This window comes from Aspergillus terreus, genomic scaffold (genome assembly GCF_000149615.1).
Source record: "Aspergillus terreus NIH2624 scaffold_15 genomic scaffold, whole genome shotgun sequence".
Classification (NCBI taxonomy): Eukaryota; Fungi; Ascomycota; class Eurotiomycetes; order Eurotiales; family Aspergillaceae; genus Aspergillus; species Aspergillus terreus.
Window position 1 is genome coordinate 446,401 of NT_165938.1, and position 16,863 is coordinate 463,263.

The following is a 16,863-nucleotide window of genomic DNA, read 5'->3' on the forward strand; positions in this document are numbered from 1 at the left end:
TGTGCGATATGTCCTCCCGAACCGGAGAATCACACCCCGCCGCAAGAGGCGCAACCGAAGCTGGTGGAGCGCTACAAGGGCCGGCGCATTGGTGCCGGCCACGAGATGCCGGAGGACATTCGCGAGGAGACGGTACGAGCGCTGGCGGAGATGGCTGCCTGGCCCTTCGGATGCCAGGTGGCTCTTCCGATGCTTCCGCCACGACTCGCCGTGCGCACACTTCTCTTCCCCGTCCGTCAGACCTTTGGTGCGGCACGGTCCCCGCGCGACCGACAGCTCGCGCGGAGCGGCGTGATGGAGGGCCCCGTGTTTGTAGCGCAGTGTCGCCCGGAGACCACGTTCCGGGGCCCTGACGACACGCCGGGCACCGGCATGGGAGAGACCTGCGATCTCTTCCGCGAGATCGGTGGCATGCTCCTGACGGCGCAGGAGCGCGCGCGCCAGGGCACGACCGAGGTGCGACCAGGGGAGGGCAAGTGGTGGACGACGTCGCCTCGCTGGGGCGGTGCGCCCAACGATGCGGTGGGCGACACCACCAACAACGGGATCAACAGCGATGAGAAGCCGGAGACGGAGAGCGTCGGCGGCGCGCGCAAGCGGTCCAAGTACGACCGGCCGCTGGGATTGCGACGGGGGTCACGCAAGATGACAAACGCGGAAAAATGGAAGCTGGTGCAGCCTGGGCCGAGCCTTTGGGACCGGCGTATGCGGTATATTCAGATTGGAAAGAACCCGGCGAGTCCGTTTGACGACGTACGTGTTTCCCTGGTTTAGTCGATCCTCGAGGACGTCGGCTGATATTCACTACTTGCTACAGATTTACATGTTGTCCTCGATAAACCACCACATCGCCATCCTGCACCTGCGCGTGCATCGCCGATATCTGGAGGTCATGACGACGGGGCAAAGCGACTTTCCTCCGGAGTCCGACACGCCGGAGCAGGCGTGGCATGAGTTGCGACTGCGACGCACGCGATGGTACGATCTACTGAACGGCGAAGATCGCGTGGAGGTGTTTAAGGGGATCTGGAGCATTTTCCATTACATGTTGCGGCGCACCTAATCTGGCATTGGGTTGTTTGCGGTTCTGCGATGATTCTGTTTATAGACTGTGTCATGTACATACTGTTCTGTTAGTGTCCATTCGGTCGGTCTCGATCAAAACAGACTATACCTCCACTATATCGATCTCCTCCCCAAGGGGCACCGCTGGCCGTGTCATATGCGCCTGTGCCTGGATTGGCCCTCCGCATCAACTCAATATCGGCAATCTCATTGTCAACACAAGCTCATATGCAACCAACCATACGTGTACAGCGCCGATACGCGGTCTTGCATAAGATCGCGCACTCCTGGTTGGCTCATCGGCCTTTTCATCGTGCCAGCCCTGCACCTGACAACTTCGAATCGACTCGTCTAGTAGCCATAACCAAGGCCGAGTGTCTCCGTTGGCTGCGTCGTACAGAGTGCATACAGTGCACACATCGAACAGCACCCAGATAATTTCATACAGAATTGACACCACGCAGCGCAGCCGCAGCTACAGATGGTCTGCATCGCAGCGTCACCGCAACGTCAAGTCACGTCACGGCATGTCCACCATCCTACGACGCGCCAATTATGCGGCTGGAATTCTCCGGCTGCGCGACGCGATGTATGTGTGCGTGTGTATGTGTATGTGTTGATCGGCGTGAGGCGATGTTGTATGAGGTATGTTATGGGCCTGAGCGTCGCGCCTTGTCGTTCCCGTCTGCCAGGGCGGGTGGTGTGTGCTGCTGCTGTATATACATAGACTGCCATCTATGTAGCGAGAAATTGTAGCACACAAGCGGCCAATAGAATGCAGGCGCCGAGTGAGGCTCGATCCTCGGCTAATGATGAAGGATGTTGTCATCTCCGAGCGGGCGGACGGGTGGGTGGTAGAGATCGGAATTCTTCTCCGGCGTGATGTATCAGAAGGGAGCTTTCGTGGGGATTTGGTAGTGCTGTATGCAGAGATTCTATGTATGTCATTACTCGTAGTATGTGCCTACGGGGCGTTTATGGGGGTAGCTTCTAGTTAGCTATCTAGTACTTACTGGTTACCTATGGTTATCCACCTGTAAGAACTACCGTAACTAACAGCGGATATTTCCCCATACCCGTACCGGCACGGCCCAGGACGAAAGCTCCAAGTCAAGCGCATGGCCGCCGATCAGGGGGCAGGCGGGCGGTACTTTTGCCCGCCGGAATACCCAGAAGAGTAAAAGGTGAACGAAGGCTGCTACTCACCCCTGAATCATAAGGTCCCGGTGCCTTACGTATGTAGCTACGTATATGAGGCTGACCCCATGGCTATAGTATCGTCCCAGAACCAGTCGGTAGCCCTGGGGCTAACAGATTCAAGGTATGTGTAGCGGAGAGGCGCCGCCCACGAGCCTGCTCATTTCGCAGGCGGCGCGAGGCGATCAAGGCAACGCGAATAGCCCCCCGCCTAGACCGAGAAGAGAGCTTACTCCGTGCCCGTATGGACTCCGTCGTTCGTGGCCTTGCGTCAGCGCCGGGCCCCCTGATCGTCGAGCTGGGCCTCGGACTGTGCGTGGGCGGGACGCTTGGTCCATAGGTTTATCGCGAGATTCTTCGGGTAGCTTGCTTGTCTGGGACTCTGTCGCTACGGTCGCTTCGGTCGCCTCGACATAATCGACGAAGGGCCAAGTTGGATCCTGGGCGGGGAGAGCTGATTTCCGGATTGGGATGGCTGCAGGGTTCATCGGCAGGGACTCGCTAGCCTACTTGATGTTTTGCAGAGCCGTTCTGTCTGTCTTACGGGTTACTCATGCGTACGTACGTACATACGGGGTACACAACTAGCTAGAGCTTGACAGGAAACAGCTGACACATGATATCCATGATGATATCAATAATATCCTTACAGGGTAAGTACCCTCAAGCATCAGCCCAGTGGTGGTAGAGCAGCCGCCGAAGGTTCCAGGCCCGTGGAAATGTGATAGATCCAGTGGCGACACGGTACAACGCGTATTCTCTTCAGATTGGCGGCCATGCAGGCTGACAGTGACATTGGCTCCGTCCGTGATGTGATATCCAGAGGCATCCCCAAGGAGAATTCGACTGACAGGGTGGTGGCTGTCCGCCCCCCGCTGTCACGCTCACGCGGCCCTGAAGTATTATTGAAGCATCGCAGCACGAAGCCTCCCGATCCCGCCAACCAGGCCCGCGGGACGAATGCCACGACCAAGCGAGAGGACACCTAGCTCATGCGTTAGGATAGAGCGGTCCTCGCGCCTCCACTCTGGGGGATCTCGGAGCATGAATTGTGGCGGTCTCCGCTGGTGGCTCCCAGCCATTCATATTACCACGCTGGAGGAGACACTCGCCCAACCGGTCAGGCATCGATCATGGTTCCTGCACCATGTAAATTACATGTCTCACTGTTTTTGCAGAGGCCAGGACGGACCCTGAAAGTGGACGCCGAGGGGGAGGAGAATAACCGTCCAAGTGCAGAGTGATGATGGATCCATCGACTTCGGGCACCTCGGGGACCTGCGCCAGTAGTAGAAAACCCCATCGGGCTAGAGATCATGCACCCCCCTCTTTTCGCCCACTGCATCGTCGCGAGGAAAGCCGATGGTTCCAAGACGATGGACCTCATCGCAGACCGTGGACCCAGTGTTACATGCGGCGGTGGACGATGCATGTTTGACCCCTCGCGGGTGATTGTTTCACCGGATGCTGCCCAGCGCACCGCGCAGCGGCATCCTGGCAACGAGCCTCAATCCGTACGTGGAGAGTCCTCCGTACGCTGGGTCGACCCCCAGAAGACGACGGACGGGGGTGTGTAGCGCAGGCAAACCGTACCACCACGCCACAAAGCCTGTCCCAAGCCAACAGACGTGCACCTGGAAGGCGTACTCTGTAGATAAACAGTTTCTCCCTCTCCTGACAGATCCGCCCCTCGCATCGTCTCCAGATAGGAGTACGCGGAGGACGGGCTTTGGACGATCGAGCGGACGGTCCCCACATCCGATCGATCGGGCCTGATTAACTTTGCGTAGGGAAACTCACTCCCGGGCTCGGACAGTGCCTTGACGAGCGACGAGATGGAGGGAGTAGTTTCATCCGTGTACGACCGCGGGGTTCAACGGACCCGTCCGTTCAGCGTGCCACAAGGTTTGGCCGGAGGGGTTTATTCGGCGGATGAATGTCGGTATTATTCAGTGTGACCACGACCGATTGCTGGGCTCCACGTGGCGGTGGTTGTTGGTCCGTACCCAATTAGTATATCGGGGGAAGAAATTGCCAGTATGCGCGGCTCTGTCCGGCGTTCCCGGTCTTCGGGAGATGATTCGCATGGTACATGAGACGGGTAGATAGTCGCAGCAGGTATGATATGACCTACAGATTTGCCAGGTGGTAAGTGAGTTGGTAGGCGAAGGATGATAGGTAAAGCATCTGATCCTGCGTGTCGTCAACGGCCGGTGGGATTGGCTCGGAATTGGACTAAATCAGAGACTGCATGGATCTTTCCAAGGAGGATTTATTGTTTCCATTGATCCTGAGACTGTCTGAAGGCTAGGAGAATGCTAGTTCGTAGATTGGGTGTGTATTGACGGTGGGAATACAGCAGGCCGTAGTACTGAGGTGGAAGATATATATGAGCGGACAGGTGAACGTTAGACTAATACTCTAATATCCATGCTAATAGCATGCCTATCTAATAATAAGCAATAAACCTACGTACTGTACCCCGTATACTCCGACTAGGCGCAGCCGACACTGAAGAAATGCTCCGCCTGAACCATTCCGTCGGCGCCAGGCGGGAGCGCCGGTGCCACCAGAGGAACAAATTCATCATACGAGGATAACTTGACCGTTGAAACAGAAGGTTAAGAGCCTCCATTAGGTATTATTATTGGTTCACCACTGCCAATCCATTGAGACAGACTCTCCACCCGGCAGAGAAGTTGGGTTCCAAGGAGGGCGACGAAGACAAGCCACTTACCACATGAGAATGTCAAACACGATCGCCGGACTGAAGATTCGCCATGGGGCGGCAGGAATGGACGCGGGGCTCGTGATAACGAATATCCATTCCAGCCGGTGGATGGAGTCTTCGGATGGGATTGCCACGGTGTTCGCCAATAGTTAGATATCCGGAGTTCGGATACATTCCCATCCCCATAGGTTTTCCCTGCTTTGGTGCTCGCAGAATTTGGGACATAGTGTCAACTATGTTTCAGGGACGGCGGGCGATTGGCGGGCATTTCTTCCCTGGATGGGGTTCGAAAGGGGGCGTCCGTTGCCACTGTGTTTACTTTACTGCTGAAATCGATTCCAATGTATTATTACAGCTAGTTAGCTCCCTATCCTTGCTCGGGTCCATCCGATACTGTACTCGGGTGACCAGCGGCATGGTAACACAAATAAACTAACTACCTACCTACACTACCATCTGCTCTCCATTCTCCTTTGGTTGACTTACTGAGGACCTAGGTAGAACCGACATCCACCCCAGATGATCTACGTCCAGGGGCCCCCTTGCTTTCTGCACTGGACCATCCCACCGTGATACCTGGCGTGCAGGATGTATGTAAATCATCTCTGGCAGCGGAGAGTTCATGACCTTGCAGCATGGGGATTGAAGAAAGGGAAAGTGGACCCCACAGTCCTGTTTATTCAGCGCATTTAATGAGGTAGCCTAAGGTTAGTTAGGTACGTACCATATCGCCGGTGGTTCCGGGGGGACGGGATGAAACAAAGTTAAACTAGACGAGAGCGCCGCCGATCTGCGAGCGAGGAGAGAGGGAGACAGACGATGGACTGAGAGGGATGGATGGGTCATGGTTGGAGATGTACTGACTGGTCACTTGAAGATTCGTTTACAGAATATCCGCGGAGTACAGTACATACCTTTGCCCCCTGAAGTTCCACTGTACGGAGTATGGGGCGAGTGAATGCGTGAACCGTTGGGCAGGAGAGAATCGTCATGAGGATCCATTACGCCATGAGGATCGTCCCCTTCGGCCGACACCGAGAAAACTCCAGCCATCCCGGAGTTTTGGGATGGAGAGCTACCAAGTCCCCGAAAGTCAGTCAGTCAGTCCCCGATTGTTGGAGTTCTCCTGTCGATACATTTGGATCTACGGCGAGGTAGTTCAGCCAGGATGACTCGGTAGGAGTGTACTTGTGATGAGGTATCTACTCCGCATAGTTGGTAGGTGGTAGAACCTGTCCGATGTTGTACCTGTATGAGATGGACCCTACATACTGTCTGTACACAAGCTCGAAAATTGGGACGGTTGGGCGTTCCAGAATGCTTCCCGTAACTTACCGGGAGTTGACCGACCATGGATGCAGTGTCCGGTAGTTGGTTCCTGAACTGGACCAGTGCTGCTGAAGAGGAATGGAATCTGGAGTGTCACGGTGGCGCTTCTCTCATGTTCGGTCTCATGTTTATCATGGCTCATTCATTCATGTTCAGTCCGCTGGCTGAGCTGTTCTCCGCCTTTCCACGCCTGCAGATGCGCACCAGTCACAGCCATCATGCTCACCGTCTTCTCCTCCCTGCGCCGTGGGGCGTGTCTGGAGGTAGCTCTCAAGGTCACATCTGCATTCTTGTTTCTTTTCTTTTCTTTTTTATTACATATTATTATTGATTCTTCCGATCCTCTTCTATTCTAGAGGAGATACTGGGAGAGATATGGACTGAAGTAGGTATACTACCTTCTACTATCCAGGCAATTCTTATCACCTAGATATCTTCTTGCGTTAGCAGATATACCTATACCTAATGTATGACAACGGCATGTGTTGTGCGTCGTAAAGTTCCGTGCTACTGTCTGGTTAGGTCATCTATCCCGCCCTGCCCTGGAGAGGGATGAGAACAACAACGATTTTCGGCGGTTCATTCTTGGTTTCACCTGTTGGTGGTCTCTGCCCGAGTAATTCCAGTCAAACTCCGTCGTCGTCATTCAATATGTAAACATGGTCCTCTCCACGACCTCCCGTCTTGATTCTACTTCCCGTATCTGCGTATCTACCTACTCCCTCCCTACTGACCAATCCACCGCCGGTCTGACCCTCCAGATTCGATTTGAATTTTCTTGGGCACCGACATTCTTCTAAAACCCTCGGAAAACCCGACCGTTACTCTATATTCTAATTTCTGTCGATTTTCTGTTCTCTCTTCAGTCGACATCGACGCTTCCGATCTACCTACCCACTCTGTATACCGACTGTTTTGTCATATTCACTGCGGCTCCACTCGGCGGTACTGGAGGTATTCACCTGAACCAACGAAACATTATTATCATCCTTACAGACGTAAAAGAAATAAAAAAAGAGGGAAAAAAAAAAGAAAAAAACGATCTGTCATTTCTGGTGGCTTGCGAGAGTCCCTGCGAACCAGGATCCAGGATTGCCTAACTAGCATCCGTCCATCAATCCATCTGTCAGAAGACGCAAGACGATTGACTTGACTTGGCTTGACCTGACTTGATCGATTCTGTTCATCATTTTCTCCGCAAGTGTCCGATGTGAGTCGCGATCCTTACTTCTCCTGGTCCTGCTATACTTTTCTCTCCACCAAAAGAGGGGCACATCACACCTCTCTCTCTCTCTCTCTCTCTCTCGCTCTCTCTCGTTCTCTCTCTTCCTCTCCCTCCCCTCTCCCTCTGTCTCGGTCTGTCTCGCACCCTCTCTTCAGCTCCGTTTGCTGTCTGTGCATCCACCTAGATAGTGGATCGTTGATGGTGTTTTCTCTCTCCCCATCTGTCCTCTCTTCCACCATCTTCATCCTTTCCCACCATCATACTCCGATGTTTCCCCTCCGCCGACCGACCTAGACAATCCGGACTGCAACTCATCTCACTCTTCACCAACAGACGGAACCAGACAGACCAGATCTGTTACGGAATAATATCTTTGCAACCCTGATCATCTTCCGCCTCGTCGGTTCGCCTCACACCAACGGACCCGACAGCTTGGCCGAGTTGCCAAACGCCTTCCGTCGTATTATTATTATTTACCTTACTGGTTCGGGTTTGGAGGTACGAGTAGTACGTATACCTCTTCTTCCGCTTCACTCTTTGAGTAATCGTGGATTCTATTTTCGCTCTGATGATCACCACCCCTGTTGGTCCTCATCGCCATTTGATCATCTTCTCATCATCCCCTGGCGCAAAACAAAAAAGTACCTCTTCCAAGCACCAGAAACCAGTCCACTCTCCCCTTCCCCGTTAACCTCCCGTCCCAGCTAGCCGCTCCACCGGATTATCATCCTTACCATCCTTCTGGGTTTCCCGTTCTTTTTTGCATTTGCATGCTTTCATCTTCCTCTGCACCGCCCGACTGGTGGGGACTGCTTCTATTTACCCTCCCTCTCCCCCAAACCCGTTCGCAACACAATCCGTTTTCCTTTTAGACTCTCTCGGACGTGGTCCGCAACTGATCGTCCCATTCCGCTAACTATTGGAAAGCTACCGCCCCCTGCCCTGTCAGGCACGCACCTCTAGAGGCCCAATCCGCGCCGTTGGCGTGTGACCCCGATCATCAATCGCGACGTTTTCTTTGTCGGTACTAGAAGCGTTCCATAAGATTTCGCCCAGAAAAGGGTGCCCCCATTCATCATACGGCCGATATCTCGCTGCTTCAGCCGCCCCTCTGCAGAGGCACCTGCGAACTCCCTCAACGGGCGTCACCTGGGAGTCTTCACGCTCGGGTGATACAATCGGCTCTTTGCGCCCTTTCCTTCGCCGACGTTGCTTTTTCTGACGGACATCGCCATGTCCGTTTAACTATATGTCGGTCGCACTCAATCGATTGTCGTCGGTGGATCTGCGGCAACCTGTCCCTGGTCGTAGCGGCGGACCTACGATCATGGAAATCATTGCAACGGAGGAAAAGCCCAAGTCTCTCCCTGCGTTTTCGGGCCCTCCACCCACCATGCATCCTATCCCTCCCCCCGACCGATCTCACCCGCCTCCCCCGACGGGCCCGTCCATGTACGAACAGCCATGGCGCCATCATCCACCCCCCTTCGATGGCCACCCCGCGGAACAGCGCCGTACCCCCGGTGCGCCCCAGCCGCCCTTGCCCTCCCATGGGTATCCTGTCATGGGGAACCGAGAACTCCCCCAGCTGCCGCCCGACGGCCCCTACGTACGACAGGGAAGCTTACCTGGTCCCGCGCACACAGCTCCCGAGGCGCATCCGTCTCATCCCGCGTACCCCCCCATGAACGGGACCCATGAGCCATCGCCTCATTCTGCGCCTCCAGAGTATCGCGGCCGCATGCCATTCTCATCCCAAGAGGCGCACAGCAATGGCGACGCTCCGCCCGCTCAGTATTCGACCCCGGTCCCGCCGCACCTCTCCCATACGCCCGCGCCTTACGACTCAGCCTACTACAATAATCCCGCCTTTGGAATTCGCCAGCAACGCAAAGCAGCGCGCGCGCAACAGGTATGTTGTCGTATCCAACCCTCAGCCGTATTGACTGACTTGTCTTTTTTTTTTTTTTTTGGAATCAGGCATGCGACCAATGTCGAGCGAGGAAAGCCAAATGTGACGAAGGACGACCCGCATGCAGTCACTGTAAAGAGAACAACCTGATCTGTGTCTACAAAGAAGTTCCTCCCCACAAGTCCGTTGTCCCGGTTTTCCATGGTCCGGTCCGTTATGCTAACCCACCGATAGACAAGAGAAAGCCACGCAACTACTCCTAGATCGAATCCAGCAACTGGAAGATCGCCTGGAAGAGAAACTATCCCAGTTACAACACGTTCAGGTCGATAACGGCCTGCAGATAAGCCAGCTGGCCAACAGTGCTTATATGCGCGAGCAGAACCTCCTCGTGCCCAAAGAACCGCCGAAGCAGACCCTCCAACACATCCTCAAGGAAGATCCCAACGAGGCCTTTCAAGACACCAAACTGCCCAAGGACGAAAACGGAGCTGTTATGTTAGAGCAGAGCGCCAACGAAATCCTCAATAACAGCCAAGCCTTAATCACCGGAGAGGACGGCGAGTTGTCCATTCCCGTGGAGCATACCACAGCCGCGCACAAGTTGCTTTTATGGCCCTCGATTAAGAAGGTCCTCGAGCCGAAAGAGTACGATGAAGATTATGTGATGAGACTGGAAGAAAAGCGTGGCCTGATTCGCGTCTACGGACGTGGTGAAGGTGACGAAACGAGTGAAGACCCAGTGGTTTCCACCCCATCAACCAACCCGAGCGCCGCCGTGGAGGAAGTTTATATGCATCACCCCTCCCCCAGCGGGCCATGGGGCGGTATTAACCAGCCGCAGTCGAAGCTTGCGGACATTGGACTGGACGATACCGGTCGGGTGACCACCACCCCGAGTACAATACGCCGCTACCACAAGAGTTATATGGAGAACTTGCATAAGCTCCATCCTTTCCTCGATCAGAACGATTTAGAGCGGAAGATCGAACTGTTCATTGCAACATACTGTCCCGGCGCGGGGGGCGAGATGCCGCGGGGCGCCAAACGGAAACGTTCGTGCGACGCTCTCCAAGGTGCCGGTTGCGATATGGGATCCCCAGCCACTGTCAAGGCCGAGGCGAGTTCCAATATTATTGAAAAGTCGATCGATAACGCCATCGTCTTGCTCGTCCTTGCGTTGGGCTGTATCTGCGAAGTCCGGGACCGACCGGTCCCTGGCCCCATTATGGATCATGTGGTAGACTTCCGAAAGGAACAGATTCCGGGCCCATCGACGCGCAGTATGCTCTCTCCTGCGGGGTCGGACTCGATGATGGCCTCGCAATCCAATAGCTTCCACTCGAAGCCTCCCTCTTTCAATTCCCCCTGGATGGGAGATGGGCGAAAGAGCACCGCAGGACGTCCCTACCCCGACGATCGGAACCTGCGAAACCTCGATGTTATTCCCGGATTGGCCTTTTACGCATACGCTACCAGTATCCTAGGGAATCTCCAGGGCGCGAATGGTCTACACCATGTCCAGGCCGCATTACTCGCGGGTCTTTATGCTGGCCAACTAGCTCATCCTTTCCAGAGCCATGGGTGGATTGCCCAGGCCGCGCGGGCCTGTCAAGTCTTAGTTCGAACGTATGGTTTACCAGCGACCTAAGTGCTAAGAAGACGGCTAACTTGTGTAGGAAACGCTATGAGAAAATGCGCGATGGTCCTGTGAAGGACCTGTATGATTTTGCGTACTGGACCTGTCTCCAGTTAGAAAGGTAAGTTATAAGGTGGCCTGATCGCGAAGCAGGGCTAATATCCCATCTAGTGACATTCTGGCCGAACTGGATCTCCCGGCTAGCGGGATCTCGCGGTCTGAAGCGCGCATCGCGCTTCCAAAGGGGCGATTCACTCTCAGTCTTCCAAACGAAATCTCCGCACCTAGTACTATGATGATGTTCTTCTACTCCGCACAGATTCACCTCCGGAAGGTTCTCAACCGTGTTCATACGGATCTGTACAAGGTTGAAAGTACGTCTCTTCTCGATGAAACCAGCCAAGGATATTGAACTAATGTCTCCGACAGAACAAGGCCAGACCCGCTGGTCGTCCAATGTGCAGGAGATCCTGAGCATGAACCTGGAGCTATGGCGGAGTAGCCTTCCTGAAATCATGAAGTGGAAAGATAGCGATCCCCCATCGAAAGATATCAATGTCGCCCGTATGCGGGCCAAGTACTATGGTGCCCGCTATATCATCCACCGGCCCCTCCTGTATCACGCACTCCACTACGCGACACAACCAGGTGCCAACGCCAACCCCAATGCCCGGGCATCTTCGATCGACACACCGACTGCCTCGGCTGTTGGCACCGTGGCGTCTGGCTCGAAATCGCAGCAGGTCTCCCCGTCAATGACCCACAGCCAGAGTGCCACCGGCATGGCGCGCTTGTCCAGCGACGCTGGCGCCGCGCGGAACCCGCCGCCCCCGAATCCGACCCCAGGTCAGGGCCCGTCTACCTACCGTGAGCTACCAACGAAACTGCGTCGCGCATGCAAAGTATGCATTGAGTCGGCGATTATGAGCACGGAGGCTTTTGATGGCATTGAGGGCCGGCCGATCGTGACCAACATCTTTGGAACGGCTCATGCGTATGTTGATCCTGCTTTCTACCAGTCCACGCACGTCACGCTAATTGAATGGCAGACAATTTGGTAACATGCTCGTCTTATCGGCCACGTACAAGTCCAACTTGTCCGAGCTGGTCGACCGAAATGACCTTGAGCGGCTTCTCAAGCGGACGATCAATTTCTTGTTGCAAAGTCGCTACATCTCCCCCAGTCTGCGAGCAGACGCGCGAATTCTGACTGAGATCTACGAGCGGATCTTTGGCGAGCCTGCAGGCAGCTTCACATCCCATTATGACTAAGATTCTTGCCTCTTCGCCTAGAGGCGTCATATACGTACCTACTCATTGATCCTTCGTACAAACTCCCCCCAACGGATCATCCTTCACTTATCATCTCATCTTTTTCATTGATCACACTGGATACCTCGACATTTATCTATCATTTGTTTCTTTGCTTTTCTGGTCCCGGACACGGTTTGGACATTGGCGGCTTTCTTTTGGAGTTGCATTGGCGTCACTGCATTCTGTTCCCAGTCGGCTTGGGCGAGGGAGGTATCTTTTTGGCATTTACACCGGGTCCCGGAGGGCGATCTCCATATACAGCAAAGTACATCATGGGGGAGTTCATGTTTGATTGCCGGACAAATGCATGGGACCGAATGAGGCACGGCGACTGCCCTGGATTCTTGTTCTTTTTGTGTTTTGTATGTGATAGCTGTATTTTTTTTTTTTTGGACCAGAGTGAGACCTCGAATATACACGGTTGTGAATATCCAAGGTAATGATGCATGGTGGTTATGCACGAGCACGAGATAGGGTCTTGTCCAGCCGAGGTCGGCGGTTCGAATGCCGCTCAGCTTTCCCCGCATTCTGGTGGATCACTCTTACGCCGCGAGGAGGAGGGCTGAAGCGTGGGTACGGCTAGGTATATATGGCCAGGGGCTCGAAGGAGAGTTGACTTCACCCGTTTGGCCTTAGGGTAATTCCATCGTGAGACACAGCACGCAAGATGTCGAAACCGTGGCTCTCGCGCGAAGGTAGAGTCCCTTTTGAAGAGATGTGACCGACCTATGCTAATCGCACAGGGTTCACTGCTGATGTATTCGGCAAATTCCTCCAGCGCACCATCTTCTGCCCCTGGAAGACCGTCCCTCTGCTCCTCCTCGCCCACTACACAGCCAAGGGCAGAGATGTCGCCGAGCAGTACCCCCTACTTCTGCAGACCGTCAAGGTCCTCGCCTCGCTGGCCGTGCTCCGGCGCATCAATGCTGCGATGAACCGTCGTGCCCTGAACAACGGCGTCTCCGACCGCTACGACTGGAACCGGGAGGTCGTCGTGCTGACGGGCGGGAGCAACGGCATCGGACGCCAAGTCGCGGCGCTGCTGGGTAGCCGTGGCATCAAGGTGGCCATTCTGGACATCCAGGCGCCGCAGGATGAGCTGCCACCGACGGTACGCTACCACGAGTGCGATATCACCTCGCCGGCGGCCATCGCTGAGGCCGCGGCCAAGATCCGCACCACCATGGGCGAGCCCACCGTGCTGATCAACAACGCCGGCCTGTGCAGCGGCATGACCATCCTCGGCAGCTCCGAGGCCCAAACCCGCCTCCAGTTCGAGGTCAACACCCTCTCGCACTACTGGCTGACCCGCGAGTTTCTGCCCGCCATGCTGCGTCGCAACCACGGCATGGTCGTCACCGTCGCCTCCCAGGCCGGCTACACCACCACCCCCAACATGGTCGATTACTCGGCCACCAAGGCCGCCGCCGTCGCCTTCCACGAGGGATTGGCCGCCGAGCTGGTGACGCGCTACAACGCCCCCCGCGTGCGCTCCGTCCTCATCACCCAGGGCTTCACCCGCACCGCGCTCATCAGCCGCCTCACCCCCGAAGACAGCTGGATGAACCCTCTGCTGCATCCGGAGACGGTTGCGGAGGCCATAGTCAATCAGGTGCTGACCGGCGAGAGTGGCCACGTCCTGGTGCCGGGGTCGACGGGCTGGCTGGCCAAATGTCTTCGCGGGTTCCCGGGTTGGTTCCAGCATCGGATCCGATTGCAGCTGGAGCGGTCGATGCGGGTGGAGGAGTAGTGTTCTGCTTTCTTACTAGGTTGTTCTATTGTTCTATTGTGCGGCATGAATGCTTTGGTAGTCTTTTGTTCGATACCTCTTCCGCGGATGTTCTGTGATGGTTGATGTACTACTTTTGAAGCAAACTTTTTGTCGTGATGGTTAATCCATTGATTGACCTGCAGGTGGAGCTTGCAGGAGCTCTCGCAAGTACCCTGGCCTTCTTAGACTCGGCAGTGCAATACCGAGTACTACTATAAGTGTTTGACATCTAGGTATGGTTCCACGTGTATGGAGGTTGATCAGTCAGATATCACCACGTCATGTTGGGGTGACATGAACCATGGATCCATCGAGAATATCGTGAATATCGTGAACCATGGAACGGATGTGTCCCATATCTAGGTCAACTGTATACCTCTGTCTATATACTCGGTAGTACCTACTCTGTAGATATACCTAGGTACCTCTACTTACCTTGGGTACAACTACCAGCCTCTTTGTTTTGTTTTGTTTTGATTCGATCGCCGGGCGGCACGTGCACCTCCAGCCTCACCGCGATTTTCCGGCTGTTTTTCTCTCCGACTTGCATTCTTCGCCTCCTTCATCGAACTAACTACTATCCACTGTGTCCTCCATCTCGCCCACCCTTCTTCCATTCCTCGCATCGAATCCATTCTCTTTCATGCATCTGCCCGCATTCTTGACCTTAATCAAATCTCTCCCCATCGATCCCTCCCGTCCACCTATCTCACTGATCTCACTGATCTCACTGATCTGACCGCTCGTATCCGCGCTAGATCGCCCTAGTGGCCGATTGTCTGGAGCAACCAGGGCCACTAACACTAACACCGCTGGGGCCCCCTCCGATTCCCGACCGACTCAAGCAAGAACCACGGTTCAGCTCTCCACACATCGACACCTTCTTGCCTTTTATTTATTATTGTTTACATCTCCCCGTCATATCTCCTCTTCCCCCATTCCATCTCATCAATCCATCCTTTTCCCCCTCCCTCCCTCCACATGTCATTCCTACCTCCCCGGGCATCGCTCTAATCGCATCTGCCCACCATGTTCAAGGCCCTCATGGGCGGGGGCCGTTCGTCCTCGGATGCCCGCAGCAATTCGAGCGCCAAATCCTCCTCCCGTCGCAGAGCCGACTCGAAGGCCTCCTCCACAGTCAGCCGCAAGTCCTTCCGGGGTGACGACCGGGACCGTGGCTTGGGCGATCTGTCCGCATACCCCTCCTCTGGCAGTCGCAGCAAGCGCTATGCATCCAGTGCAGCCGGCGACTCCGTCGCTTCGAGTTATGCGACCGCCGACCCCGGCTTCCCCATCGAGTCGGACCGCATCATCGAACGCACCCCTCGACGCCCAGATATCGACGACCCCGATCGCAGTGACCGATATCGCGACACAGCCGATCGGAATGGGAAGGGCTCCCGCAGGCGTGAGCGAATCCGGTCGCCCAGTCGAGAACGTGAACGTACCAGGCCTGTTCGCGACGATCCATCTGGTGACGCAGATGATCGCGATCATAACGGTACCTCCAGTCGCCCGGAGCGACGACGGACACACTCGGGCGATCCATACCCAGCGATGCCGGGCCCTGCGCCTGCCGTGTCGTTCGCTGCCGACGTCATGGCGACCCCGAATCACCAATTCCCTGGCATGACCACCACCATGCCGGGTCCTGAGACAACGCCCACTGTGTATGATCCCCATGTGCAGCAACAGTTCCCCGGTCAGTTCCCTGCCTACGTGGCCGAACCGTATCGCCCACCCAACCCGGCTGGGGAAGCGGCCGATTACTACGGTGACCAGGGTCAGTCGGTCGCAGAGCAGCCCGGTGTTCGACCGCAGCCTCCTCTGGTTATTCCAAACAGTCAAGCGCATCTCATGTCGGCCTCGCCGGTCGACAACCCTCCGCCAGAACCCAGTAGTATGGGACAGGTGGGGGCTGCTGCAGCGTACTACGATGATGAACCCGGAACCCAGGCCCCTCAGCCAGGCAACCCTGCCTCCACCATGCCCCCGAACCCAACGATTCAAACCGCCGGACTTGCGGGACCAGCTGGGGGTGTGGCTGCTGCGTACCAAACCGGTCATGGTTCACCAGGAGCCGAAGAATTTGGTTCGCCACATGTACCGGTTGGGGCATCGCCATCAACATATGTCCCTGCTGCTGCGCCCACTCCGCAGAACCCTCCATACAAGCCATCACACTCCCACGGAACGGGTGCCGCAGTGGGTGCGGCGGCGGCTGGTGCTGCCGCAGGCTATTTCCTCGGACACCAGCACTCGTCTTCCAGCCCAGATCACGTCTCGCAATACACCATGCAGAACCCCGATGATGTCTCGCTAAATGGAATGGGGTATACCGGCCCAGCTATGTACCCTCCGCATTCAAACGCCCCGCCCTATGCTGCTGCTGGAGCAGCAGCCGCTGCAGGATACGCTGCGCATCCTTCTCACCCGCACCATGCTGCGGTCTACCACGGGGCGCCCCTCGCCGCCGGGGGATTAGCTTTTCAACACCGTCAACGGGGCCCACTGAGCAAATTCATTGATTTCTGGCGCGACCCAGATGGTGTTGGTATGTACGAGGATTATACTGAAACCATTGGTGTCTGCAAGTACTGCTTTGAACCTGGTACGACCTCGCGTGACGCGCCTCGAAAACACCACTATCGCTCTCGGCGGCGCTCAAGCGATCACTACA

The 16,863-nt window shown here is 55.6% G+C and overlaps 5 protein-coding genes across 5 annotated transcripts in view; all 5 read left to right on the plus strand.

The window, feature by feature from the left end:
- ATEG_09640 (uncharacterized protein) overlaps nucleotides 1–3,251 on the plus strand; it is a gene marked incomplete at both ends in the record, with an annotated part of 4,161 nt that extends 910 nt beyond the window's left edge. The window contains 11 exons of the mRNA XM_001218261.1: nucleotides 28–753; nucleotides 818–978; nucleotides 1,535–1,654; nucleotides 1,822–1,919; nucleotides 2,023–2,048; nucleotides 2,125–2,249; nucleotides 2,309–2,386; nucleotides 2,434–2,574; nucleotides 2,787–2,823; nucleotides 2,872–2,915; nucleotides 3,029–3,251. Of these exons, the coding sequence (XP_001218262.1) occupies nucleotides 28–753; nucleotides 818–978; nucleotides 1,535–1,654; nucleotides 1,822–1,919; nucleotides 2,023–2,048; nucleotides 2,125–2,249; nucleotides 2,309–2,386; nucleotides 2,434–2,574; nucleotides 2,787–2,823; nucleotides 2,872–2,915; nucleotides 3,029–3,251 (1,779 nt within the window). The remainder of the gene's footprint in view (nucleotides 1–27; nucleotides 754–817; nucleotides 979–1,534; nucleotides 1,655–1,821; nucleotides 1,920–2,022; nucleotides 2,049–2,124; nucleotides 2,250–2,308; nucleotides 2,387–2,433; nucleotides 2,575–2,786; nucleotides 2,824–2,871; nucleotides 2,916–3,028) is intronic.
- A 3,093-nt stretch (nucleotides 3,252–6,344) lies between these two features.
- On the plus strand, nucleotides 6,345–6,653 carry ATEG_09641 (uncharacterized protein; the record flags this gene model as incomplete). Its single annotated transcript, XM_001218262.1, has 1 exon — nucleotides 6,345–6,653. One exon carries the CDS (start codon nucleotides 6,345–6,347, stop codon nucleotides 6,651–6,653), a length of 309 nt encoding a protein of 102 aa, XP_001218263.1.
- Nucleotides 6,654–8,796: 2,143 nt separating this feature from the next.
- On the plus strand, nucleotides 8,797–12,370 carry clcA (putative C6 finger domain protein; the record flags this gene model as incomplete). The annotated part of the gene is made up of 6 exons (XM_001218263.1): nucleotides 8,797–9,459; nucleotides 9,701–11,088; nucleotides 11,139–11,219; nucleotides 11,270–11,472; nucleotides 11,528–12,092; nucleotides 12,148–12,370. 6 exons carry the CDS (start codon nucleotides 8,797–8,799, stop codon nucleotides 12,368–12,370), a joined length of 3,123 nt encoding a protein of 1,040 aa, XP_001218264.1.
- Nucleotides 12,371–13,079: 709 nt separating this feature from the next.
- On the plus strand, nucleotides 13,080–14,162 carry ATEG_09643 (short chain dehydrogenase/reductase family protein; the record flags this gene model as incomplete). Its single annotated transcript, XM_001218264.1, has 2 exons — nucleotides 13,080–13,107; nucleotides 13,156–14,162. 2 exons carry the CDS (start codon nucleotides 13,080–13,082, stop codon nucleotides 14,160–14,162), a joined length of 1,035 nt encoding a protein of 344 aa, XP_001218265.1.
- Nucleotides 14,163–15,212: 1,050 nt separating this feature from the next.
- ATEG_09644 (uncharacterized protein) lies at nucleotides 15,213–16,789 on the plus strand (the record flags this gene model as incomplete). Its single annotated transcript, XM_001218265.1, has 2 exons — nucleotides 15,213–16,737; nucleotides 16,779–16,789. The coding sequence occupies 2 exons, from the start codon at nucleotides 15,213–15,215 to the stop codon at nucleotides 16,787–16,789; spliced, it is 1,536 nt and encodes a 511-aa protein (XP_001218266.1).
- Between the last annotated feature and the right edge of the window lie 74 nt (nucleotides 16,790–16,863).